The following is a 26954-nucleotide window of genomic DNA, read 5'->3' as shown; positions in this document are numbered from 1 at the left end:
CGACGGGGCGGGACAATGGGGCCCCACCCCGGCGAGGGAGGGGGGCGGCGGCGTGCGCTCGGCCCGCGGCGCGCTGGCTCGCGGCGGCTGCTGCGGGGCTGAGGCTGGAGCGGGCGGGGAGGGGCGCGGGGTGGGGGGGAGCGCGGAGGAGGGCGGAGGCGGCGGCGGCGCGTGTGGCTGGCGGGCGGGCGGGCGGTTGGCACCGGGCTTGTAAATAAACTGCGATGCTGTCTCGGGCTCGCCGGCCCGGGTGCCGCCGCCGCCGCCGCCGCCCCGGAGCGCCGGTGCCAGGCTCCCGCCGCCGCGCGCCCTAGCGCCTCCGCGCCAGCCTCGCGCGCCCTCGCCCGCTCCCCGCAGTCCCCGGCCCGCGCCCCTCGGGGTCCCGCGGCTGACCCGCGCGAGATGTGACCCCTTCCCGCTGCCCGGCCTCCCCTGCCCCCCGGGGGGCCCGCCTTTGCTTGCTTTTGGGGGGGGTGGGGAGCGGCGCGCGGATCATGGCATTGGAGTTCCCGGGCTTGCAGCCGCCGCCGCCGCCTCATCCACGCACCCCGAGCGCCCCTTCTTCCCGGAGCAGCAGCGGAGAAGGCGAAGCGGCCGGCGGGGGCGAGGCAGATGGGGCTCAAGGCGCGCAGGGCGGCGGGGGCGGCTGGCAGCGGCGGCGACGGGGGCGGCGGCGGCGGCGGGGCCGCTAACCCGGCCGGGGGGGACGCGGCGGTGGCCGGCGACGAGGAGCGGAAAGTGGGGCTGGCGCCGGGCGACGTGGAGCAAGTCACCTTGGCGCTCGGGGCCGGAGCTGACAAAGACGGGACTCTGCTGCTGGAGGGCGGCGGCCGCGACGAGGGGCTGCGGAGGACCCCGCAGGGCATCGGCCTCCTGGCCAAGACCCCCCTGAGCCGCCCTGTCAAGAGGAACAACGCCAAGTACCGGCGCATCCAAACTTTGATCTACGACGCCCTCGAGAGACCGCGGGGCTGGGCGCTGCTCTACCACGCGCTCGTGTGAGTACCCAGCCGCTCGGCGGCGCAGGTTGGGGCTCGGGGTGGGGGCTGGAGCCAGGACGGCTGTGGGGCCTTAAAGCCCAGGGGCGCCCGTCGGCTGAGGAGGAGACCACTCTGTCCGTGTTTCTCCGCTGTGTGTGTCCGTATGTCTGTGAGCCACTCTCTGGGTGTTGGACACCAGGGCTTCAAAGATCCAAGCGTGGTTCCCCAGCTAATTTGGAGATTGGATTGGCGTGTTTGTGCGCGCGCGGGTGCGCATTTATGGCACCTTCTCCGGATGTTGGTATTGAAGCTTAAAAGAATGATGTGGTTTTTCCAATTAACGTGGAGGATGAACAGGATAAAGCGGATTCCTCCCATAAACTCTGTGTTTCTGCTTGGGGTGGGTCCCTTCTCCTGGGATCGCTACTGAGTTTAGATGATGCATCCTGGAGTTAGGGATGGGAGTGGTACACTGCCCATAGTGGTGTGAATGTGTGTGTGTGTGTGTGCGTGTGTGCACGAGCGCGCGCATGAGCGCGGGTATCAGTTGCTTGCTTATGCTACCCTTCTTAGGGCTCCATCCTGGTATAGAACCTGGTGTTGCCCTAGTTGGGGGCTTGGACTGGTCAAAATGTGCATCTTTGGATTATTTTTATGGAAGTTAATGAGCAGGAGAGAGAATATAAGAGAATGAGAATATCTCAGGCCCCAGCCTAGACAGAGGAGCTGGGGCTTAACAGTGCCAGGAGATCAGGTCCGGGGCTTATTTTGGCTGAGGTACCTCCATGATTTGGTCCTGATATCCCCTCAACATCAACTGCTGTCCCCTTCTCTCACTTTGGCTGGACAAGGTTGCCGGCCATGTGATGGGGCCTGGGCTGGAGGTTTGACCCCAGGCACCCTTCCCCTAGAAAGCATCTCCTTGCTAATCAGGATGAACATGTGTTGCCAGGCAAGGAAGATGGAATTCCCTTCTGCACTGACACTCGGGACAGGAAGTCTTCTTGCACTTGGGGGAGTTGGGGGGGAGGATGGTAGTGGTGACTTCTCACCCAAGAGACAAAATCAGAGCTGTCAGGCTACACCCCAGGGCCGGCAGGGCATTTCCAGTTGCCCCTTGCCTCCTGTCTGTGGCTTAGTCATTCTGATGGCTGCTTCTTGGGAAGCTCTGCGTTATCAGGGTTTGGGCGGGGAATTGGCCATAACTTTGGCCCTTCCTGTGCCTTTAGTAGTGGATATTCCTCTGTGTCCTCCTCCAGCTGACCCACGACTGTTGTGGTCCCAGGGAGTTCAGGGATCCTTGGAGTTGCTACCTGCCAATCATCTTTGGTTGCAATGGCTTTTCCAGGTTTGGCCACCAGGTGGGGGCGTCTGCCCAGGACCTCAGACTTGGCAACAGGTTTCTTCTGAGAGGTTACAGAAGCCTGGAGAGGGTGCCTCCCTGAAGCTGAGGAACTGGCAGGAGGGAGGGGGGCATCCAGCCAGGAACATGGATTCCTGATGGTCCAGCCTCCGGCATCCACTTCTGCCTGAATTTGCAGGTGTTCGTGGCTGGAAAGAAGGCCTAGCAAGGGTTATTCTTCCAGTTGCTTTCTTCAGGTGGTAAAAAGGGATGAAAAATATATTCATCTCTGTTTCTAGCACTGTGTTTAGTTCAAATGAACTGAAGGGGGTTCAGTCAAATTGATTGATTAGTTAAATTGAAACTGGAATGTGATAGTAAAAAAAGGCTCGGATCTGAGTGCACCCATACATACAGAGACTCAACATGTCCTTTTGCATGTAAATGGCGTTCACTATTTATTGGCTGACTTCCAAACCTGGGGTTTCACTGCAGTTTGTGGGGTCCCTCTTTCTTCGCCTCCCACCATTCCCGGCCAGCACCCCTGCCCTGCCTGCCTTACCCCTGGGGGAGGGATAGCTGAGGCCTGTTGTTGACGGCGGAGCCTCGATTTTATCTTTCTTTCGAATTATTCCTTCACGCAGAAGCAGGTTTGAGAATGCCCAAACCTGTAGCCTTGTTTCCCAGAGAGGACCAGGAAAATGTGAGAGCATGGCATAAGGAAGAGGCGAAGACCTAGCCAGATGCTTTCAGACCTGACAGTCATTTATTTCATTGAACTCTCTCCAGGATTTTATGAGGTGGGAATTACTGTCTACATATTAGAGACGAGAGTAAGAAAACTTCAATGAAACCCCTTGTCCAAGATCACACAGCTGCTGTCCTGGCTGCTCACATCTGAATGCAGTGGGTCAACTGTGTTTCTGGGCTGGATCCCAGTTCTGACCCTCTGCCAACAGTTGCAGGGCTCTGAGTGTTTCACTGGGCATCACTGGGTGCCCCTTGCCCCATTGATCACACAGGGCTCGTAAGAACACCTCTGCCTTCGCTTGCTAGCTCACAGCTGTTAATGGCTAGAAGTGGGGTTTGGAAACAAAACAGGGGCTAGTCGGAACCCAGGGAAGCATGGTGTTCGGGAAATGGGGAGTGGGCGAAGGCGGTGGTGGGATTGCAGGTTCTGATTCATTGGGAATTATACAGGAAACCATGTTGGGTTGGGTGTGAGCTCCTAATACTGAAGCATACCCAGTCAGTGGATGCACTGTGCGTCCCTCCTTCAGCTTAGCAGGAAGTGCAGTCAAGTGAACAAATTGAACTTTTCATTGATGATTCAGGATTTTGCAAGGCACTGTAATTCGTGCTTCGAAGCATCCATTATCCTGTTCTGGGCTGTAGCTAATGGCATAAGGGGGCCAGGAAATTGGGCTGACCGTGGGTTCACAGTCTAGTGCATGCTTTTATTTTATTTTTTTAATGAATCGGACCCATGAGATGCGATCCGCCCCCCCCACACCAATCCTGTCCTGAAGGTAGAATACAGCAATCGTGGAGACCAAAGACCCCCACCCTACCTAACCCTGCTCCCTTCGCCTTAAATGCTCATCCCTATTTTTTCCTGGCTACTCACTTTCACCTTGGCCCAGCTCTGGTGTGGTTTCCTCTGGGAAGCTTTTCTCTGACCTCGCCACCCCTCCCCAGGTTGAGCTAGAATTGCCCTCCTCTGCAATGTCCCTAGCTGTAGGATTTTGCACATTGTATTAGATTGATCTGCTTGCTCGTCTCTGCCATTGAACCGAGAGCTGCTTGGGAATAAGGGCCATGGTGTTCTTTGGTGTTCTGTTTCCGGCAGGCTGTGGGGTCCGTGGTGGTTACCCGATAAGCACTGACTGACTGGGTGAGTGAAAGAATACTCTCAGACTCACTGAGACTTTGCTGTGCATGGTTTTAATGTTATCACCACCATCAGCACCACAACAAATAGGCACGGTCAGCATATAGGATTTTAGTGAAAAGAATCGCTGGCAGAAGTCTTAAAATGGACTAAGGGGAGGAGGGGATGGGGTGGGAGACCATGCTTTGACCCCAGTGAGGCCGATCCCTTCTCTGCTTCCTGAGCCTGAAAGGATCCTGCTGTTGTGGAGAAAGTGCTGGACTTGGAGCTCCCATCTGGACCACCTGAGGTCTTTACGATTTTGCAGGGCCTGGAGGTTGGGATTGGCCCCTGTCACAGGGTGGTGCTCAGGTTTAAAGTGTGTGAATGAAATTAGCCCAGCACCAGGCACTGAATATTCATTGGCTGATTCTGAATAGGGGTCTCCTTGAAAGCGCATACCACTGTGATGCTCTGACATTGTCCCAGGACTCCCCTTCCTTAGCCTGTCAGCAGAGAGATGCTGGCTTCTTCTTGGTGCTGTTGCTGGATGGACTCTCTGCACAAGGCTTCTGCGGCTCTCACCACCTCCCTGCAGCCATCACACACTCACCTGTTGACGGACCAAGGGGACATGGCCACAGGAAATACTGCCCGTTTGCACTGGGCGGCGGACTGGCCCCTGGGGACCAGGTTGGGGGGGGCAGGCAAGGCTGAGAGGTGGGGCCCAAGGACCCAGCAGCTGCTCTGGAATGTAAGGGCTTGGCTGGTGGTCTTAGCCTATTGACTGAAAAATCTATAGTCCCTCTTTTTAGAGGTTGATCAGTATTACATGTTCTTTCTCCATTCATCTGTTAATGGACATGTAGCTCATTTGTACATATTGGCTATCATGAGTAGTATTTCAGTGAACCTGGAAGTGCTAATATCTCTGAGATCCCAATCTCAATTCTTTTGGATACATATTCAGAGGTGAGATGGCTGCATCATATGGTAGCTCTATTTTTAATTTTTGAGGAACCTCCATATTGTTTTCCATTGTTTCCCACATTCCAATGTTTCCACCATTTTGCATTCCTGTCCACAGCGTGCAAGGTTTGCAGTTTCTTCCCATCCTCACCAACACTATTTCTTTTGGTTTTGATTTTGTTTCCGTTTTTGTCTTTTTTTTTTTTTTTTTTTTGATAATAGCTGTCCTGACAGGTGTGAGGTGCGGTATCATTGTGACAATCTTTATTCAGGTGTAAGAGCATGGTCTTTGGAGTAAGACCCAGGTTTAATCCAATCTGCTCTTTTCTGGCTATGTGACCTGGAGCAATTTGCTCACTTTCCTGGATTTCAGTTTCTTTATTTCTGATATGGAGATAGGCCTACCTCCCAGGGTTGTTATGAAATTTAATTGAGGTGATGATATACAATACCTAAACATTGCCTTGTGTTGGTTTGCAGCCTTGGGCGTTCCCTGGTTAAATCCGAAACTGGCCCCCTCTGCAGACAGAGGGCAAGGGGAAAGGGAAGTAAGAGGCAGGCCACTCCAGATCCCTAAGTGGCAGGTTTCATAAGCTGGGGGACTTACATGCGAGGCTTGTCGTGGACGGTGAAAGATGAGCAGGTCTTCCCACCCACTCTCCAGAATCTTAAAGGTTTTCAGAGAGTCCTTAATGGGGTTCGGTCACATACACAATACAGACGGGGTCAGCAGCACCTTACTCTCAAGGCTGCATCTTTGGAACAGCTCCCACTGTGGGAACGGTGGACGAGGGAGTGCACCGTCCAAGAACGGGGGAGGTGGTGAGGTCCAACTCGAGGGTCACCCTGCGGTCACGTCCTCTCATTGACCTCCCCCAACACACTGAAGATAGTCAGTAAATATTGTTTCTTTGTTGCTTCTCCGCTCAATCCTATTTTAATCTGCCTTCCTCTTGCCCTTCTCATCAAACCCAGGCCCCTCTCCCCTCTCTAATAACCTTGTTTTATTTTCTTTTCCTTTTCCGAACTCCTCACCTTATTCCTGGCTTTTGTTTTTTATGATGCTTGCAAACCACTGGAATCGGATGAAAAAGTCAAGGAAAGGGTTGATCACAATCGCCCACAGTAGCAGGTGTCTGGACCCCGGTGAGGTGGTGCGCTGGGAGGGTCTGTGACCCCAAGTGCCCGGTATCTCACTGTCCAGGAGCCAGGCTCAGGCAGGTGGCCATTGGTGCTGGAAGGGAGGGTACATTTTCTCTCCTTTACAACTGAAAACAGGTTCTGAAAAGTTACGTGATTTGTCCAGATGCTTGGAGCTACCTAAGTGATAGAGCTGGGACCCTGCGTGAGTGTCCCACCTCTGTCACTGTCTTCATCATGTCACTGTTGTCCCCAATGGCAGACGATGCGGAAGAAAGGTAACAGAGACTGAAACTCTACCTTCCTGGGTCAGGCGCTTTGTACAGCTGCTTTTCTGAAAAGTCCCCAGGGGAGGGGAGCCTGGCTGGCCCAGTCAGTAGAACCTGAGACTGTTGATCTCAGGGGCCTGAGTTTGAGCCCCATGTTTGGCGTAGAGCTTACTTTGAAAAAAAAAAATCCCCAGGGGAAAGCACATCGGCTGGTCTGCAGGCTTTGTACACGTGGAGTAACAGTAAGATGTTTCAAACTTTGATATACATGTGAATCACCTAGGCAAGAAGGGACGTTAAGGAAAATCTGGCAGACATTTCTTCAACCAGTCACTGAACTTGTGCATAATTAATACAATGGACCCTACCCTCCTCTGGAATAATTCAGTGGAAATGAGCAACATACCTGCAGTCGTGCCTAAAATGACCTGAATACAATCATGAAGAAATAATAAACAAATTCACATTGTGGGAAAGATGTCTGGCACAGTCTCTTCCAAAGGGTCCCTGTCAGAAAAACAAATAAGGACAACTGTCTCAGTTAAAGGAGCTCAAAGAGATATGACAACCAAATGCAGTGCATGCACATAAACAAGTGGGACCACATCAAGCTAAAACACTTCTGCACAGAAAAGAAGCAGTCAGAATGGAGAGGCATCCTGCAGAATGGGAGAAAATATTTGCAAATCCTACATCTGATAAGGGCTTGATATCCAAAATATATAAGGAAGTCCTACAACTCAACAGCAAGAAAGCAAATGATCCTGTTAAAAAACGGGCACAGGACCTGAATAGATGAGAATATATACAGAGGGCCAACATGAACATGAAAAGGTGCTCAACACCCGCTCGCCATCAGTGAAAATGTGAAGTGAAATGTGAAATTAAATGAAATGCAAATTAAAACCCCAGAGAGGTGATAGAATGGCTATTTTCAGAAAACCATGAAATAACAAGTGTTGGTGAGGATATGGAGCAAAAGGAACTCTTGTACACTGTTGGTGGGGATGTAATTTGGTATACAGTCATCACACTACATAAAACAGTATGGAAGTTCCTTTAAAAATTCAAAATAGAACTGTCAGATGATTCAGCAATTCCACTTCTGGGGATCTGTCTGAAGGAAATGTAAGCACTGTCTTAAAGAATGTGAACCCCAATTGCAGCAAAATGTTTAGCAGTCAAGACAAGGAAGCAATCTAAATGTCCACGGATGGATGAATGGATAAAGGAAATGTGGTATATAGCACAATGGAATGCAGTTCAGCCATAAAAAAGAAGGAGATCATGCCCGTTTGCAATGACATGGACACAGATGAACCTTGAGGCTACTATGTTAAGAAAACTAAGTCAGACAGAGAAGGACGAATACCGTATGGTCTCACTTATATGTGGGATCTTAAAAAACTGAACGTAGGAACAGAGATCAGATTGGTGGTTGCCAGTGGCTGGGGCCTGGGGGGAATTGGGTGAGGGTGGTCTAAAGGTACAAACTTCGAGTTATAAGATGAATACGTTCTGGGGATCTACTGCATAGCATGGGGACTATAGTCAAGAATACTATATTGTATATTTGAGAGTTGCTCAGAGAGTAGATCTTAAAAGTTCTCATCACACACACATACACGCACAGAGGTAACTGTGTGAGGTGCTGGATATGTTTATGAACCTTATGTGGTAGTGATTTCATTACATATGTGCTTATCAAATCATGACATGGTACATCTTAAACTTACATGGTGTTATATGTCAGTTATATCTCAGTAAAGCTGGAAAAAACACAAGTGACTTTAATGATTCTTGATTGGATCCCAGATTGAAAAAAATAAATAACAATAAAGGATATTATTATAGGGAAAGTTGAGAAAATTTGAACATGGACTCCATATGAGATAACATTATTATGTCAAAATTTAATTTCTTGAGTGTGGCCATTGCACTGTGGCTATGTAGGCGGATGTTCTACTTTTTACGAGCCACATGGTGTAATCTTTAGTGGTCAAGTGTCATGATACCTACAACTTACTTTCCGGTGTTGGGCACACATTCAGACCATGCAAGCATGTATATGTGCATATAGTACATAGCCACAGGAAGAGAGAGAAGGAGGCACTTGTGGCAAAATATTAACAGTCGGAAGATCACAGTGAAGAGAATGTATATGGGTATTATAGTACTCTTAACCTTCAATTTAAAAAAAGGTCAAAAAAGTTAAAAGTATTTTTAAAAAAAAAGACTCAATGCACACAAACAGCGCAGAGCACATTTATGAAAACAGATGACAGGCCCCACCTGAGAAATTGATGCCGTTGGTGTGTGGGGGTCCAGACATGGTCCTTTAGTGAGTCCAATATGAAGCCAGGCCTGAGAACCATTGGCTGAGCTGGACAGGCTTTTTTGGTTCATGGATTCTGTATAGAACGTACCTGAGGTTCCTCTCCACCTTGGGCTTTTGTCCAGGTAATGGCCAACAGACAGTACAGAAGTATAGTTTAATGGGCCAATGTCATTCATGTCAAAGCTTCACACGCTGAGTCAGGTGCCAAGCTTTGTGCCAAGCTGTTAAGGCAGATGAGCCGTAATTCTCCTATGGAGAGAGACACTTGAAACAACTAAATTTGAGTAGTCTAGCAAATGCAGTAATGGTATGCAAACGAGGAACCAGGTAGGCAGAAAGGGCATGCACTGTTGAGCCTCCTGTGTTGTGTTAAGGAGATTCCTCCAAAGGAGATTTACGAGAATGGATACTCCATTATTATTCTTGCATTATTAGGAAGCTCCCCCTTTCAAGTTTTTGAATTATTCATGAAAAATAATTCCATCTATGTTTGAAAGTTTCATAGGTCAACGGGGATCCTCTGGTATTTTTCCAAAGAATCAATGTCCTGCTCTCTCTTTTTTTGTCTGAGTCTTGAAGTTTTGACAGAATGAAAAGAGAATTTGTTACATCTCTTTAAAATTGAGCAATGTAAAAAGAAGCAGGGGAAATGTCTTCCGGTGTGGATTGATTAAAAACCCTTTGTAGACACGGTGCCATGTGGCTCTGGTCTGGGGTGGCCCAAGGCAGCTGTGGGTTTGTCAGAAGTGCACTGGGTGAGCTGTTAGCAGAACTGCGTTAACCATGTGGTTCGGGCACCTCACTAGTCCCACCGTCTGCAGATGCCTTCTGCATGGGATTGATGTAAGAATCCCGGGAGAAAATGTGTGAGGGAATGCTTTGGGAACTATGGTGGTGACATTTCTCTAAGACTCTAGAAGGATCAGATGAGTCCATGGTTGGGACCTCTCTGTCTGGGTCTGAGCATCTGCCCCACGCACACATTTGCCACATCGCTGTCTGTTATGCATTACCTGATACCAGGAACCCATCAGTAATCTAACTCAGCACGCACATCCACAGGGATGGAAGGTGCTCACCTTTGGGGACGCTGACGAGGAAGGGGTTTGCAGGTGACAAGGTGATGTCAATACTGAGGTCTCGGGCCACCTCTGGTTTTGCAGGTGTCAGAGGATGCAGATACAGTGCCTTCCGAACTGTGGTCTTGTTGGATGGGACTTTTCATTCTGCTACAGAGGAATAGAGGAGTTTGTTTGAAATGTGCTCTTGGGAGAACAAACTAGGTTAAAATTCAGGAATAAGATTGCTTCTTGCTTGTAGTTTATGAAGAATCAAAGTGTGTGTGTAGCAGTTGGCTCACGGAACATGCCGTGCCCTGGCTGTGCTTGGGTTCCTCCTGTAGTGGGAAGACCTGGGCTAGGATCTCCTTTTCCTCTCTTCCACCCTCCCTCCTTCCAGAGACGCGTAAAACTGTCTGGACCCTCTAAGACTGTAACAGTTGAGTTGGGACATATAAGCCCAACATATCAATTATAACCAATGTTTTTACATCATTTCATAGTTTATTATATCCCTCCTGGGCAACATCAGTAGTATTCCTGCTTTATACATGTGAGTAACAGTAATTCTTAGAGCAAATCCCTTCTTTTTTTTTTTTTTGCCACATCTGGCTTTCTTAAGGAGTGGGCAGCCTGACAGAGTTTCTTTGCCATTGATCCTTAGATTCTTTGTAAACTTGCGTTAGCAGTTCAAGCCCATTTCTGCCATTATGGGTGTCTTTTTGAAGGGATGGGGTGAAATATTATCCAACATACTGCACTAGGGGAATGTGTTCATCCAGTACGGGCCATCTGTACTAATGGAAAATCACTTAGCACTATCACACCGTTTATCTCCCTACTCTTACCCTTTCTTAGCATACCAGCTTTTGCTTTATCTCACCCCACATATATCAGTCATGGATGCTTCTCCACCTGGTGATGTCGGTCCAGAAAATGGAACCAGAAGGCCTTTGTAATCAGCAAGTCTAATCAAGCTGATCAGCAGTAATTACGTAACAGCAGTTTATGGGATTTATGGACCCAGCCCCGAGAGAGGCACTTGGCCGATTATAGACCTCAGAGGACTTCAGAGCTGGAAGGAACTGTAGAGAAGATGAAACTGAGGTCCAGAGCCCTTAAAAACTTGCCTATAGTCATGCTGATGACAAAGGAAGGACCTGAACTCGGGTCTTCTTCCAAGGCTGGGTTCCATGCAGCCACGTCGGCTTCTGCTCATGATGCTCCAACAGCTGTGTACCAATGGAGAAGTTTTGCTACAGCTGAGTTCTTCTGGGTTACACTGGCTTAGGGTCCAGATCAAATGAACAGAAGAAAGAGGAAAGCCAGGGGCAGGCTGATCTGGAGTCCATACCTAGGTTCCAGGTGGCCTCTTGCCAAGGAGGATTTCTCTTCTGCTAAAATTCCCAATACCCAGACCACCTTTCTCCACCCCCACACCCCCCACCCTTTAGTCCTCTGCCAAGAGTCATATCAAGTCGTCTCTTTCCATTGAGGTCAGCACTGAGTTGGGGCATTCAAAACCAGCATCTTGTAACTAATGTTTTTATCCGTTTGGGTTGTTTATAGTGTCACATATGGGACAGCACCACCGTTTGGTCCATTCATGGAAACTTGATTTATTTTCATTAACAAGAGGAACTGACATTTGTAGAGTTGCTTCCCTGTGCCATGTTGGGCTTAACACTCGAGATGGTTCTCCTAACGTGTGGCTGAGAGCCCAGCCCCCAGGATCCCAGAGTTCTAACCCTGAGGCTTAGGCTCTGGCTCTGTAGCCTTCAACAAGTCATTTTACTTTTAATCAGTTAAATGGACCTAATACTCCCTGCCTTATAGGTTGTTGAATGGATTAAATGAAGTAATTCGCGCAAGTGCTCAGCAGAGTGCTAGCATTGGATCTTAGCCTGTGTTCCTCTAGTTGCTCTCTGAGCCAAAGAGCTCAGGGCAAATGGTTTATTTAACACAGGATTATCCCATCTTGTTTTCACTATCTCCTCTTTGAGGAGTTTTTAAGATATGTTTCCCCTAATTGCCCCCACCATGATATTTTAATGCCACAGGCATATTGCATATTTCTTTGTAGACTGTATGTATATCTGAGCTTGATATATAAACAGAGTTAGATATTTTTCACCCAGCCCCATTCCCCCCAAGAACTGATTCTTCCCCCCTTGAAGATGATACCATTCCTATTGAGAATGCACAAGTTAGGAGGTGATTCCAAAAAAAAAAAAAAAAAAAAAGAGAGAGAGAGAGAGAAATAAGTAAAACGGGAAAGGCAGGGAAATCCGACAGAAAGGAGAAAGTGGCTGGAGGATGCATTTTCAAGCAGGTTACCATGGGGGCCCTTAGAGCTCAGCCCTGGGGGACCCTGGACCGCAGTGTGGAAAGATGCACAATTACCCTCAAACTCTATCCATCCCTGGCTCAGGGCTGCTGCACGATATTACGTCTCAGAGAAATCCCTTCGACGGAAATTTGGGCTGTTTGCCAAAGGTATTTGTCAAAGGCCACGTTTGGCAGGTGCTGCCAGTGGGTTCTGGAGCAGAATGGGAGGGGACTGGCCGTGACCGCTACTCCCTTCATTTAAGTGAAGGAAATATCGTGACATGAGTTCACAAGTGTTTCTATGTCTTCTCAGTGGTTCTTAAGTAAAGGAAGTCTTTGTGGCCTGAGGGTCATGGTAATTCTGTAGTGTTTTTCCCCCTCATTAATTTTTCATTTAGGACAGTCATTCAAGAAAAAAAAAATCTGAAATAAAAGTACGTGTAAATACGTCAGTTCAGTGCCTGGTTTCTAGCGATAGCTAACATTTCTGAGCTCCACTGTGTGCCAGAATTCTCAAACCTGACACCATGAAACCATTGTCTGTGATACCCTTTGGGGGAAGGAGCTGTCTCCTGTTGAGATTATTGTGTGTTCACATATTAGGAATTTGCACAAAATAGAACAGGAGAGTTGCTTAAAATAAGCCCAGAGACCTTCAGTCCTGCTGACACTATGATTCTGAGTGCTTTTTTCAATACTTTCAAAGAATGAAGAATCTTACTAATTTATAATGTGAGAAACATTAGCATTTTCAAAACAAGATGAAAATAGATATTCCAGTTGCTCTTACAAACACATCTTTTGCTGAGAAAATGGAAGGATCATGGTTGTAAAGTGTGGTCCCCGTGACTTTCACCCTTTGCCTCCATTCTGGTTTTCTGGGGAGGTAATTAACAGTCACACTTCAGGATTCTGGAATGATAGAGGGAATGTTGAGATTTCTTCTTGAACTCCCTTTTTTGTGCCATGATTTTAGCACCTTATGTGGCTGGGAAGAAATTTTATGGGAAAAATCTTAATCCTTTAGGTGTAATATCCATGCCCCCAAGTATCTGCTGATGGAACTCAAAGAATTCTGCCTGATTGTTCAGCAGACGTTGATTTCAGGCCTCGCAGATGCCAGGCCTTGGGCTGGCACTAGGGGAGGCAGGGATGGATAAGTCACTTTTTGCCCTCGACAGGCTCATGATTGGGTAAGTAATAACTAATTGTATAGGGGTGCGATACCCACTCTAGTGTATACATTTACCGAGTCTACTTGGGACTCAGGAAAAGTTGTCAACATGGATCAGGGAAGATGTCCATCAACAAGAAGTAGATTTCAACATATATACAGGGTTAAAGACCGTTGCTTCCTTCATTTTCCCATGTGTGACCATGACCATGACTGTGAACTCAAAAGTCTGATTTATTCTCACCCTGAAGGAAAGGGGCTGAAATTGAGGCAAGAGACACTGGGACCATAAAACCAACAGCTGGATGAACCTTGCACTGGGTTATTTAGAAAGGTTGGAGGCTGGCTTTGTAGTTGTACATTTGCTATGTGCCAACATCCATTCTCTGCAGCCCAAAGTCTCATGCAGTACCTGGTACATCAGATGCCCAGGGTTGGGTCAGTGGACACAGTGCCAGCCCCAAGAGGTGTGCCGTTTAAGTGACAGAAGCAGAAACAGGTATCAGTAAGAGTGACTTTGAATCCTGGCTGTGCCGTTGTTCAGCTGAGTAACCTTGAGCGAATGGCTTAAGAAGCCCAGACTTGTTTCCTTCTTAATAACATGGACCATGCTTATGCACATAGTTGGTGTAAAGATTCAGTGAAATGGTTGTAATACGGTCCAAAACCTGGTTTGGGCTCATGCTCAGTGTCTGACAAATGGCTGTTCTTTTGAAGTCCTGCTAGGATAAAAATGTCCGCGAATAAAAGTAACATTGAGGTCACTCTTGTTATTTCCACCTTGAAGTTGTGGCCCTGAATAGGATGATGTTCTAGAAGAATGTGTGACTAATGTGGTACAAGGAAGGAACTGACATTAGCGGGGGGCGGGAAAGAGGTGGAGGCGGGGGGTGGTGTGGAGAAAGGGACTCTACGGCCTGACTCAGGTTTCCTGAGGAAGCAGGGTTGCTGAGAAAGACACCTGCCTAGTTATGCAATACTTGGGCAGTGCTCCTCAAAACTGTCAAGGTCATCTAGAATAAGGGAAGATGGAGAGACCATCACAGCTGGGAGGAGCCTGTGCAAATGTGGCAACTAAATGAAATGTAGCACGCTGGAATGTGATTCTGGAACGGGAAAAGGACATCAGGTAAAAACTAAGGAAATCGGAATAAGGTACCAACTTTACTTAATAAGAATCCATCAGCATTGGCCCATCAGTTGTAAAAAACGCACCATACTAGTCTAAGATGTTGGTAATAGGGAAATTGACCATGTGTTATATGGGAACTGTCTGTACCATAGTCTCCGTGTTTCTGTAAATCGAAAACTGCTCTAAAAAATAAAGTCCGTTTTAAAGAATGTAATTGGAGGACTCTGAAGTGAGGCATTGCATGCACATGAGTCCTCTGACCTGGGATGTAGACACGGAAGCTCAGCCTTGACAGGTGCAGTCATGTCTTCTACATCTCACAGTTAAGACTTGAAATTTGGAGCCACATCATGCAGTTTCGAGTCTTGTCTGGCTTTCGCCATTACTCTTTACTCTGCCCCATTTTATTCACTGACGTCTATGAAATCATGATCACCCTAAGAGATGATGTTCAGGTCCATCCTGTGTACCATCATCTGGTTAGATCCACCAGAGCCAGGCTGCTTCTGACCGATTCCTTGGGCACCGTAGGAGGGACAGCGTGTTTTCCCTTCTGTATCATGAACCAGAACTGGGTCGCCTGCTCCCCTTCCATGGACCATTGAGGTGAAGGCCGAGGGAACTACCATAAATGGCTACCATGAATGGTTCTGATTCACTCCTGAGGGTCTGGCACATAGCCAGCCAGACAGAATGGGGTTCTATTAGGAGGAGAGGGTGGAGGAGTGGCTTCTGGGTAGACACCAGCATGTCCACCATGCTGTTGTCACTAGGAGCCCATATTAGAGGCTGGGAGTGATGACCAACTTCACCAGGGTCTTCTCTCCCTGCCGTGTCAGTCCTCAGGCCCTGCTCGAGTGGCCGTCAGATTCTGGGGTGCCCACAACTGCCTTTCCTACCCAGAGTGGTTGAGGGTGTAGGACATGGTTCTGGAAGCCCTGGTGGGCCTTGCCTGTTGCAATATCCAAGCAAACTGCTGAGCCAGAAAGAAATGACTGGATGGTAATCAGTTCGACTGATTGAAGCTACTGTATTTAACTATAGTTGGTTGTTGGGGCTGGGGTGGGGAGCAGAAAACCTCAGGGGACGTCTCACTGTGTGGCCCTGCCCCTGACTCTCCTTGTACCTGGAGGGAGGTCACGTCAGGCCAGAGGTGGCCTCATGGAACGAAGGGGCCGTGGCACAGGAGATAGGATAGCAGGGCTCTTGTTCTGGGCTCTTTGACATTATTTCCAGAGGGTTTGCCATAAGGGAAGGGTGGATGGACCTGACACAGCTCCTGCCTTTAAAGACCTCACTGTCCAGACGGAAGGGGGCCATGCACATGACCACACAGCGAGGCCTCACAGCTGTGATGTGGGCTCTGCCTTCACATGTGAGCAAATCTTTATTTTGCCATCTGTGTGACCTCCAGTAAATTGTGCAACTTTCCCGAGCCTCAAATTTTTCATCGGTAAGATGGGAAAGTATGACCTGCCCGTCTGTCCACTGACCACAGGACGGCTTCATGGCTGTACGGCAGTTGCCTCCGTACTGTTGGTGGCAGTGGTGACAAATGACTCCTGTAGAGGCAGATTGGCAAACAGGGTGGAGGTCAAAATCAAGGCCGACTGCTGTGGGTTGGTTCCGGGATAGGACTCTGGCAGGCTTCCTGGAGGCGGCAACCTATGATCTAGGCATAGAAGGATGCAGTGGCGTCAGGGTCAGGGTTAGGGCTGAAGGCAGAAGGAGTAACTTTGTTGAAGCCTTGGGAGTGAGAAATGCAGCAGGGGAGTCAGGTGTGACTCTCTCCCAGGGGCTGCAGCAGGGCACTCTGGACGGGGCGGGAGGTGGCGGGGCAGTGAGGGGATAAAACAGATGTGCTTGGAGGGGTCAGGCCTTTTTTAAGTCTGTAATTGCTGTGCAGTTCTGGACAAGAAACTCGTGTCTCCGTGCCTTTCCTTCTTCCCTGAAAAATTAGGTCGTTGGATACTTTTTAGTGTTTCTCAGTGGGAGATGCTGTTAGCATTCTTCCTCGCTGGGCAGCAATGTCTCCCATTTTGTAGGGTTTTCAGCATCCTGGGCACTGCCTAAAAAATGCCATAAGAACCCCGAGTTGTGATAAACCAAACCACTCCCAGGCTTTTCCCGAGGTTCTGATGGGGGCGGTGGCACCCTTGGCTGAGGCCCACCAGCCTCCGGAGGCCGTCACTCTGTGGCTAATGTCTCTGGCCTCAGAGGCCCAGCGATCATACTGTCGGCAGTGAGTCCAAGCAAAAATATATGTAGGAGGCTGGAGAATTGATTACACTCGTGGGGTCAGTACAGTGTTTTTATGACTTAAAGAAAGCCTGAGCTGCCTTTTGAGCCGCAGCGGTTTGGCTCAGGTAAGACACCCACATACATCATTTCAGAAGTTGGGGAAAATGAAAGTTACCCAAGTACGAACCACATGCTGCACAAGCGCGCATGCGTGTTTACACACACACACACAAACACACACACACACACACACACACACACACACACACACCCCTCAATTCCTCAGCCTCAGCTTTTGGAATATTAATTAGTGTCCCTGCATGAAACAAATTAAGCTGGGGACCTTGTTGCTTCCATCTGGAAAAAAACAAGCACGGGGAAATGCTGACATTGGAAATAGCAGGGCCGTGCACTTGTGACTGGGATATCATCAAGCACAGATCCTCCCCAAGAGGGGGCGCTCACTAGTCCAGAAGCCTGGGTGCTCTGGCTGGATGGGGAGGTGGTGCGTGGATGAGAATGGGGCTTCTGTTTCCGGTGAGACAGATGTGCTGGAACAGAGTCTGAGCTAGGCTGCAGGGGTCCGAGTCCTGGCTGCATAACCCCACGCAAAGAACACTTCGCTTCTGTGCATCTCAGTTTCGTCACCTGTAACGGGGGGTGGAAGGGTACCCGCCTCAAAGGGTGGTTGTGAGGATTCTACGACTTCATAAAGGTAAACCAGGCAGAAGAATCCGGGGCTGTATGTATCTGCTGTTAGGATGATGAAGGTTCGTCGAGACCTCCAGGATTCTAACCGTAAACAGAGTAGGTCCTCAAAAAACACCAGCTGGAGAAAGAAATAGAGCCAAATAAGGGTACGGGGAGTCATGGCGGGCCACCAAAGTGGGGGAAGGGCTGCCTTCTTCTGCCACGTTAATTTTTTAAATGGTAAAATATTTGTATTGTAAAATTTGCCACTTCAGCCATAAGAGTACAGTTTGGAGGCACTACATTCTATGCATTCTTCGCCACCCTCCAGAGACGTTTTCCATCTTCCAGAACCGAAACACCGTGCTCATTGGTGTCAGTCCATTCAGGCTGCTGAAACAGAGATACCATCAGCCGGGTAGATTCAACAACAAGCGTTTATTTCTCATGGTGCTGGGGTCTGGGAAGTTGGAGATCAAGGTGCTGGCAGATTTGATGTCTGGTGAGAGCCCTCTTCCTGGTTCACAGCCGGCCAGCTTCTAGCTGTGTGCTCACGTGGCGGGAGGGCAAGGGAGCTCGCTGGGGTCACTTCCACCCTCACGACCTCCCAATGCACCTCCTAATACCATCACATTCAACTTGGGGAGGACACGAGCATTCAGTCTCTAGCACCATTAAACCCTAACCCTCCATCCTGCGGATTTGACTGCTCTGGGTCCCTCATGGAATGGAGTCATACAGTATTTGTCCTTTGGTCACTGGCTTAGTTCATGTAGCACGCTGTCCTCAGGGTTCGTCCATTTTGTAGCGTGTGTCAGAATTCCCTTTCTTTTTTTTTAATCTTATTTATTTATTTATGTATGTATTTATTTATTTATTTAAGATAGAGAATGAGTGCACGAGTGTGGGGAGAGAGGAAGTGGGAGAAGCAGACTTCCCGCTGAGCAGGGAGTCCAATGTGGGGCTCAATCCCAAGATCTCCAGATCATGACCTGAGCCAAAGGCAGTCACTTAACCAACTGAACCACCCAGGTGCCCTAGTTCCCTTCCTTTTTAAGGTTGGGTAATACTCTATCGTTTGGAGAGACCACACATGGTGTGTCCGTTATCTGTTGGCGGACACTTTGTTGCTCCCACATTTTGGCGGTTGTGAATGATGCCTGGGAAGCCACATTAACACTTTACCCTGTTCCAGGTCCTTTTTGTGTTTCTGTGGTATCTCAAGTCCATTCCATGCACTGCTCCATGGCAGGGAGGAGGAAGAAGAATCGTGCATGTACTGGGCACTAAAGTGACCGCTTGCTAGCTAGGCAACTTTGGGCAATTCCTTCATGCTTCTTGGTCTCGTCTGCAGAGTGGGGGTCCTCATGTTCCTTCCTAGAGTGTTGACAGAATAAAATGAGTTAACATGTACAGCGCTTGGAACAGGACTGACACATGGTAAGCATTGTCAAGGGAAATTGCTGTTAGTCATACAGCATCTGGATCTGGGCACATCACTCATGATTTTAATCTCACCATGACCCCATGTGCACATGAGGAAGTGAAGGCACAGAGAGGTGTGGTGACCTGCCCAGGGGCCTACAGTGGGTTGGCTGTGGAGCTGGACGGGGACTTGGGGTGGGCCTGAAGACAAGCCCATGCTTTCCCTCCCAGTCCCTCCCTGGCCTTTCGCCCTGGGCTCCAGCAGACCTGGTGCCCCATCCATCCTGCATTAAGCTCTGCCTTGGCAGGGTTTGCTGTGAGTATCCCAACTAGATCGTGGCTCTGTCACAGGCAAGAGCCATGCATGATACATTTTCTTTTCATTGGCAGTGACGCTGGGCACAGGGTCCATGTTGAACAAACACTGTTGACTAATCCCCTTGGCCGTGCAGTGTCTAAGCAGAGTTCCAAACAAAACCCAGATCCGAATGCGGGCATTGAAAGCTGAGGTTGGAAAGCTGAACGCGGCTGACTTCCGTGGGGATTCCATGCACACACCGGGAGCTTGGCAGCCTGTGGAGAAGGTTCTGTGCTCTGGTCGGGCCGGGTCAGCTCTCTTGCCAGTTTCTCGTATCCATCCCGGCCAAATTAGCAGGATTCAGCCAGAGTGTCTTGCATGTGGATTCTAGTCAGGTTTGAGTCAGTGGTTGTCCGTGTTCAGAGATGACAGACCAATGGGGACTGCTCGGTTAGGGACCAGCCTTGTGGAAGGGAAGGGGTTAGTGGGTTGGAGGGGAACCAGGAAGGAGCTGACTGGCCTCTGAGCCTGGGGCCTGGGGGCTCCATGAGCCTAAGGGGTGCAGCCCCTGGCATGGAGCCCCAGGCTCTGTGGTAAGAAGAGCTGAAGGTACAGATGATGCACCATGCTCGCTGGCCTCAAGGAGCCCCAGCGTGTATGAGAACGGATGACTGCAGCCCGGCATCCTTTGTCTCAACCCTGTAACCTCCCAACTTCTCTTCTGGCCTCCACTCTTGCCCCTCTCCTTCCCCTGCCCACCCGAAAGCCAAGGTGGTCCTCTTCTGATGTGAATTAGATCATGTGCCTCATTAGCTCAGAGCCCATCGGCGGCACCTCAGGGCCCTGGCACAAAACCCGCTCTCCTTGCTGCAGAGGCTCACAGGCCCGAGGGATCTGGCCCTCACCCCCTCACTGCCTCAGCCAGGCTGCTCCCAGGTCCCGCTAACGACGGCCCTCCCCAGGGCACACCAGGTCCTCCCTCCCCTCGGGAAGGGCCTCAGCTGGTGTCAGATGGCTTCTTCAGTCTCCAGGTGGGGCCTCTCTGATCAGCCCCTTCCACGTCAGCCCTCACCGGATTTATATCCTTCGGAGCACCCCGTCCTCAGCTGTAATGTCCATAAGCTCTAGGGTGTGCATTTATTTACTGGTTTGTCTCCCTCTGCTACATTTCGAGCTCCGCAAGTTCACCGGGGTGCCCCCGTTCCCAGCTTGGGCCCAGCCTGTCCTAACATGTGTTTGTGGACTGATGGAGTGGCCCAGATAGACTCACTAGAATGTGTCTAGAAGGGGGTTGAGCGGGATGGTCGGAGGATGACCTAAACCCCCTGCCTTGCTTGGTAGATGGAAATATTTCTAGCTTGGAGGAAGGAGGGGAGGAGGGAAGTGAGCCTCACTTTCAGACATCCCAAGTCCTATGTGGTGGGTGAGGACTAACTTTCTGGAGTTTCACAAACCAGCTCAACGAGCGGTCGGTGGGAGCACCAGCAGGATCACCTACCGAGGAGCCCAATAACTTGGTACCAGTGAGGCTTGACTGCAGAGGGATGGCTGTCGTGGAAGGAAGGGAGTGACTCATCTTTGCTTGTAGGTTCCAGTGGAGGTGGAATATTATTCAGTCTTAAAAAAGAAGAAAATTCTGACACCTGCTACATAACCTGAATGGACCTGAGGACGTCATGCCAAATGAAATAAGCTGGACACAAAAGCACCAATATTGTGTGATTCCACTTACATGAGGCGCCCAGAATAGTCAAAATCATGGAGACAGAAAGTAGAATGGTGCTTGCCAGGAGCTGGGGGAGTGGGGAAGGGAGACTTACTGTTTAATGGGGGCAGAAGTTCCATTTTGGGAGGGTGCAAACATTCTGCAGATGGATGATGGTGGTGGTTCCATAACAATGCGGATGCCACCGAATCGTACGCTTAACGGTGGTCAAATTGGTAGATTTGACTTTTCCACAATTACAAAGAAAACTGCACTGGGCTGTGGCATGAGAAACGAGGTCCAGGAGTGGGTGTTTGGACCCCGTGGTTTTGGTTCTGGGATGGTTCGTTCTAAGTAAAATGAACTTTATTTGAAAATGTTCCCTGATTCGTTTTCCTGCCCCAGTTGAGCCCCATGATGCTCCAGGCCGGCCGGACAGCTGTACCTGGCCTACGTGTGGGCTTGGGGACATCAGAGCTCATCTCATCGAATCATTGGAGAAAATGGCATGGGTTACATATTTTCAACAATTACCACTTCAGACGTCTGCCATGACTCTCAGCCAAGTCGTGTTCCTCACGGCTCCAGAGTCGGATCCCTGTGCCAAGAGACTCCTTTTGTCAGATCTTTGCCTGTGTTTGTTTATTCATGACTGAGTCTTATTCTTCCCTGAGCTCTGGATATGGCCGTGGCCTTCTCCCTCATTAACTAATTCACCCAGCATTGGTCGAGCACCGGCTGATTCCCTTTCCCAGGTGTTGGAGCTGTGGGGACCTTCACATGTAGAAGGTGGGGTGTCCCTGGCCCGGTGGGCACACAGGAGAGTCTGCCTGGTGTGTTGGGGGGGGGTGCATCAAGGAGGTTTTACCAAAGGATTTGACGCTTAAGCCTCATCTTGAGAGCTGAGGAGAAGCTCTGGAAGGCCCAAAACAAAGGGTGTCAGCTGGATTATTTCTGGAGGGTTTAATTCCATCCCTCTCTGAAAAGACTTTCCAAAGCAACTCTTTCTTCCACCCTTTGAACCTGCTTTCCTTCTTTCCTCCCACTCCCCTCCCCGGTCCCTCACCCTCAGAGAGGCAGAGAGCAAAGGGAGGAGCCTAGGAATGGGGACGGAGCCAGGAGTGGTGAGGCTCCTCCAGGAGGAGGAAGCATGCAGGCTTCTCCTTCCTCCTCACCTGTGCTGCCTGGACTCCCTGGTCTTTGCCTGTGGGAGGCAGTGTGAAGTCAGCCCCTCGGAGCCCAGTGGTTGGAGACCAGACCACGTGAGGCTGAGTGCAAACACCCTGCTTGGAAGCTGGAGGGCCGGCAGGTGGGGAAGCCTGGGCGAGGTGACAGTGGGGAATCGGACATGGCTGTGTAGACAGTGAGCATTGTAGTCCGACCCTAAGACCTCTGGGTTCCCAGCAGGGTGTGGCATGATCAGGTTTATGTTTTGTAAGAATGACTTGGTTGCTGGGTGGAGAAGAGGTGACGGAGGCATACCTGTGGTAGTTAGTTGTTCCAAGATGGCGGCTGCAATCCAGAGCGGGGCCATTTTGTTAAGCTCCTGTCTTGGCCGAGGAGGGACACGTGGTAGTCTAACCCATCGGATCTGTGCCCCAGCTCCGCTAAGCTGAATTGCATTGTCCCCACCTTGTCATTAAGAGAACATGCTGAGAGAGGTCCAGTATCTTGCTCCCGGTCACACAGCCAGATGCAGCCAAGAAGAGTAGCCCATGCCGAGGCCTGTGCTCTCCACACGGTATCAGCGGCAGCACACTTCATTCTCCCACCAGTGGGGGCCCTTCCTTCTCTCACTCTCTCTCTGCAGCCTTCAGGAATCGTCAGGGCCAGGGCTGACATTTGTGTGCAAGACGATTTCCTTCCTGCTCACAATAAATGTCAAACTGAGTGATGGAAGTGATTCAGCAAGAAATAGAATTGGAGGGGGGAGAAGATCTGTGTAAAAACATTTGCAAATGGATTAAAAATTTGAGTCCACCAGCTCATGCCAACATACTTGGAAGTTTGGGAGATATTTTTAGACCACGATTTCCAAATGGCACAGATCGTGGGTTGCAAAGATGGAAATGCAAAGACTCGTTGGGTAGCTGTGACCAGAGATTGCTTTTGCTGAGTTTCTCCTCGGCTATGAAACAGAAGTGTCCCAAATGCAGAGTCCCTGGATGCCCTGTGCATTTTTTTTCATCTTTCCCCCTTGTACACCAGGAACCCCACGCCTCAGCACCTGTTCTTGGAAAGCCCCTGGAGAGATATACACACTGCCTTTTGATGCTTTTGCAGGCCAGTGAAGGGAGCCCAGCCAGAACCAGCTGAGGAGTCCTGGAGAGCTTGTTGGCTCATGGACCCCGAGGGAGATTAGGAACAGGATCCAGACTGGGGTTTACCTGGGGCCAAGAACACTTGGAGCCAGGGGCTGTAGGACTGGCCAGACAGGAAATCTCATCTCTGCTTCTTGGCAGACTCCTCCCTCCCCCCGTGTGGGGACCTTGGTCACCCACAGTGTCTGAGCTCTCCCTCTCTCTGTCCCTGGAGAGGGCATGACCTCGCTTCTTTGGTTCTCAAGTTAGGGACTCAGGGTGCCCACTGCTGGATGCCCTTTCCCAACCTGCGTCCTTGGGGGTAAGGGTCATGAGAGACCCTGACAGCTACGGCAAAGTGGGGGACAGAGCAGTTCCTAGAAGAGGGAGGAAAGCTCGTCAGTGTCTGTGCAATGGATCTCACAGCTGCTTCTCACCGGATTTCATTTACAGCTCATGGGGCCCTTTTCCAGATGCTCTACCTGCCTTAACTCTTAATCCTCACAGCAAAGGCCCCGGAGTAGGTGAAATTAAATGGAAAATACAAAGAGGGTCGGATTACCCTGCGGGGCTATGGGGACAGGGAAGGAGATCCCCTTTATAAGTTGCTGAGGGCATGGAGTACTTACTCAGCGTTAACTTCCTTTCCCATCCCTTTAAAAGGTTCTCAGTTACTTTTAATTTTGTCCAAAGAATACAGGCATGCAGTTCAAACCCCAGTGCTGAAAAGCCCCAGGCCAGCGCCATCCTCGCGCCTCCCATTCCCCTCCAAGAGGCAACCCCTTCTCCTTCCTCTGTTCTCAGACCTCCTGGTGCTACCCCCCCCCCCCCCCCCTAAATCTCTAAATCTTTGGGCTGTCTCTTGATGAATCAGCTTTAGGCATTTTTATTGATTTCCCGTTCTGTCTCGACTCCTTATGGTTTATAGTCTCTTTTCCTCTTCTCTCTTCTCCCTCTGTTCTGCTTCCTCTGCTGCTTTAGTCTCAGATGCGTCCCTCTCCTCTGTTCTCACTGCCCTGTCACCTTCCCTTCCTTGTGCCTCACCCAGCACCGTGGGGTCCTTCCTCCTACACCCAGAGGCAACTCTTCACCTTCTCTCTGCTCTCTTCTGCTTTCTTACAGGACTTCTTCTTAGAAACTTCTAGCATCCTGTATATATTTTGGGGGGTACCTTCATGATGACCTTTTCTGCCCATTGTGTTCTGTATTAGAGTTACTTACAACCAGATTATCACTGATTTTTAGAAACCTTTTTCTTGCATACATGGCTCCGTGACATAACCTTTGGGGTTCTCACTTTATGGAGGAGCGAGGCATGCGATGGGTTCCTAGATGACTCAGCGTCATACAGGGGAGAGTGAGCACCACACATATGAGCATGTTCAGGGTCAGGTCCCATGGGACTCAGCCTGGTTCCCTCCAGCAGGGCACCTGCTCCTAGGAGGGGTTCGGGAAGCGCTGGTGGAATGGCATCAGACAAAAGTCAAGTTCATCGTCATTAGAGGCATTGAAACTTCCACTGGGCTGTTCTGCTTTGATTTCTTGAGGCCACGCACACACACACATACACACATTCTCCCACACACACCACTCTCATGCCTCTGGCTTTATATTCATGTCCTGCATTTTTTTATAGCTTTCTATAAATCCTGATTTCTGTTTGGGAAGCAGCCTGCTTGTACAAGCCCTTGGTAATTTTTGTCCTCCTGACACCCTGGATAATTTATGGCTTTGGAGATAGAGAACCTGCCTCTTGCACTGACAATATTGAATATACATTGCTTCCTCGAAAAATAGCTTTCAGAGTTGCTGTAAATCCTCTGGAAATTAGCTGGAGTTAACTATGGGTTGGTTAAGTGCCAGTAATTACGTGTTCCCTGGGAATTTCTGCTGACATGTAGATGCATGGCTTTAATGGTGTCCCAGAGTTCTAGAATTTTGGAGCTGGAAGAGGCCTTTGGGATGAAGAACCTGAGCCCAGAGAGTGGAGGGGGGTTTGCCTAAGGACACACAGTTTACTAGTGGCAAAGGACACCAGGGCCTGGGTCTCCTGAGCTTGGTTGAGCCCCTTTGCTCTGTCCATTTCTAGGCAGGGCGCCCTTAGTTCAAGTGAACGTGTGGCCTGATGCAGTTTGCCAAGCTGTTCCACACAGCCCCTCCCAAACTAGTTATTAATTGGGCGCTAATCTCATTGGCCACAGTTAAAGCAGTGCATTGATAGGAGCTGAAGGTAGGCAGATCAAGGCCGAGATGAAGATCGGGAAGCCACCATAGTGCTGTTAGGAATAAACACGTCCCAGGAGGTCATCTGGTGCTTTTCCTGCTCTGAGAGGGAAACAGTACCCTGGCTCGTGTCCCCTGGGCCCTGTCCTGTAAAGAGTCCAACATTTGAATAGAAGCAGGTGACTAAGTATGGTTTAACTCTGTCGATGTCCAGGGAGCACAGTGCTCTGTGCCTAGCACTGGGCAGGGTCCCACGGACGACAGACTTCTTGCCTGGAAATTTGTGGAATATTGGCAAGCAGAGAGGGGATGTAGAAAAATAGCCAAGGTCTGGCCTCCCAAACAGAGCCCTGGGATTAAATCAAGCATTTATTAACCAAATGACTTTGGGCCACTAATGTAACCTCTTCTCTGTACAGCGGGCTAGTTGTGAAGTGTTAATGGCATTCTGTATGTGAAATGCCTGGCACGCCAGTAATTAGTTCATTTGGTTTGGAGGACTGGGAAAGAGGTCCTCATGGCCTCACTGCATATTGGAGCCTTTTTCCTACTTCTTCACACGATCTTTGTGCTCCAGCTAACTCGTCTCACTGGGTCAGTCCCGCTCACTCGGAGGCATTGGGCGCTGCACTCGGTGCAGGGGATAACGGAAGTGGAAGATCCTCAGTCTCTGTCCGCAGCAGACTCAGTCTGGTGGGGAGACAGCAAGGGCCAGGAGAGGTGCTGCAGTGGGCAGTGGGCACAGAGTGCAAGGGGCCACCGTGCAGGAGAGCTGCCCCTGCCCCGGCCCGCTATTCCCTCTCCACCTCTGCTGGGGACTGCCTCTCGCCCTCCGGCCCTGCAGCCTGACTCTTCCTTTCTGAAAGGCCACCTCGTCACCACGAAGGGACAGTGACACAAAGGTGACAGCGTGACACCACGATTAGGAGCATTGGGGACTTGACTCCGAATGTCTGCTTTGCCACTTCCCCATCCTTTCACGTTTCTGTGCCTCGGTTTTCCATTCTGTAAAATGGGTGGGAAGGAGTGAGCGTCGGGAGATGATGGGGATGGAGCGCGGAGCATGTGATCTGGAAACGCCCTGAAGGTGCCAGTCCACACTGACTCAGAAGCCCAAAGCCCCTTGCAGTGAGTGTCTCACCAACCAGTCTGGTCTAAGAATAACGCTCACTGTTTTTCAGATTGCTTTGTAATTTCCAAAATGCTTGCGAGCTCTGTGTTTCCTTGACTCCTTGCAGGCAGGAGCGGTCTTCTCCATTTACATAAAAGGGACAGGCATGGAGGTGGGCGTGGTGTGACTGTGCTGACCCCTTGCCCTCTGCGGTCTGTCTGCCATCAGTAACAGTAACACCTTGCACTTGTGCCACACTCACCGTGCAGCCGTGGTGTTCTTTAGATTCTAACTCTCTCACTTTGCAGGACCCTAGGAAGCCAGTTTTATTATCCTGTTTCTTTATTTTTACAAATCAGGG

General features: G+C 49.9%; 1 protein-coding gene across 2 annotated transcripts in view; it reads left to right on the top strand.

Annotated features, from left to right (window-relative positions):
• The first annotated feature begins 298 nt into the window (after positions 1-298).
• KCNQ3 (potassium voltage-gated channel subfamily Q member 3) overlaps positions 299-26954 on the top strand; it is a 296001-nt gene continuing 269345 nt past the window's right edge. Inside the window, exons 1-2 of one of the 2 annotated variants that reach the window (XM_073893216.1) lie at positions 299-628; positions 852-998. In XM_073893216.1, coding sequence (XP_073749317.1) covers positions 495-628; positions 852-998 — 281 coding nt within the window. In that variant the 5' untranslated portion in view covers positions 299-494. Of the gene's footprint in view, positions 999-26954 lie in introns of both variants that reach the window. The other variant, XM_025871522.2, reaches the window with a different exon arrangement.

The sequence above is a fragment of the Callorhinus ursinus genome, unplaced genomic scaffold, assembly GCF_003265705.2.
Source record: "Callorhinus ursinus isolate GAN/ISIS: 27379988/994484 unplaced genomic scaffold, GSC_fseal_2.0 scaffold5, whole genome shotgun sequence".
NCBI classification, from domain to species: domain Eukaryota; kingdom Metazoa; phylum Chordata; class Mammalia; order Carnivora; family Otariidae; genus Callorhinus; species Callorhinus ursinus.
This window is presented reverse-complemented; position numbering and strand designations above follow the sequence as displayed.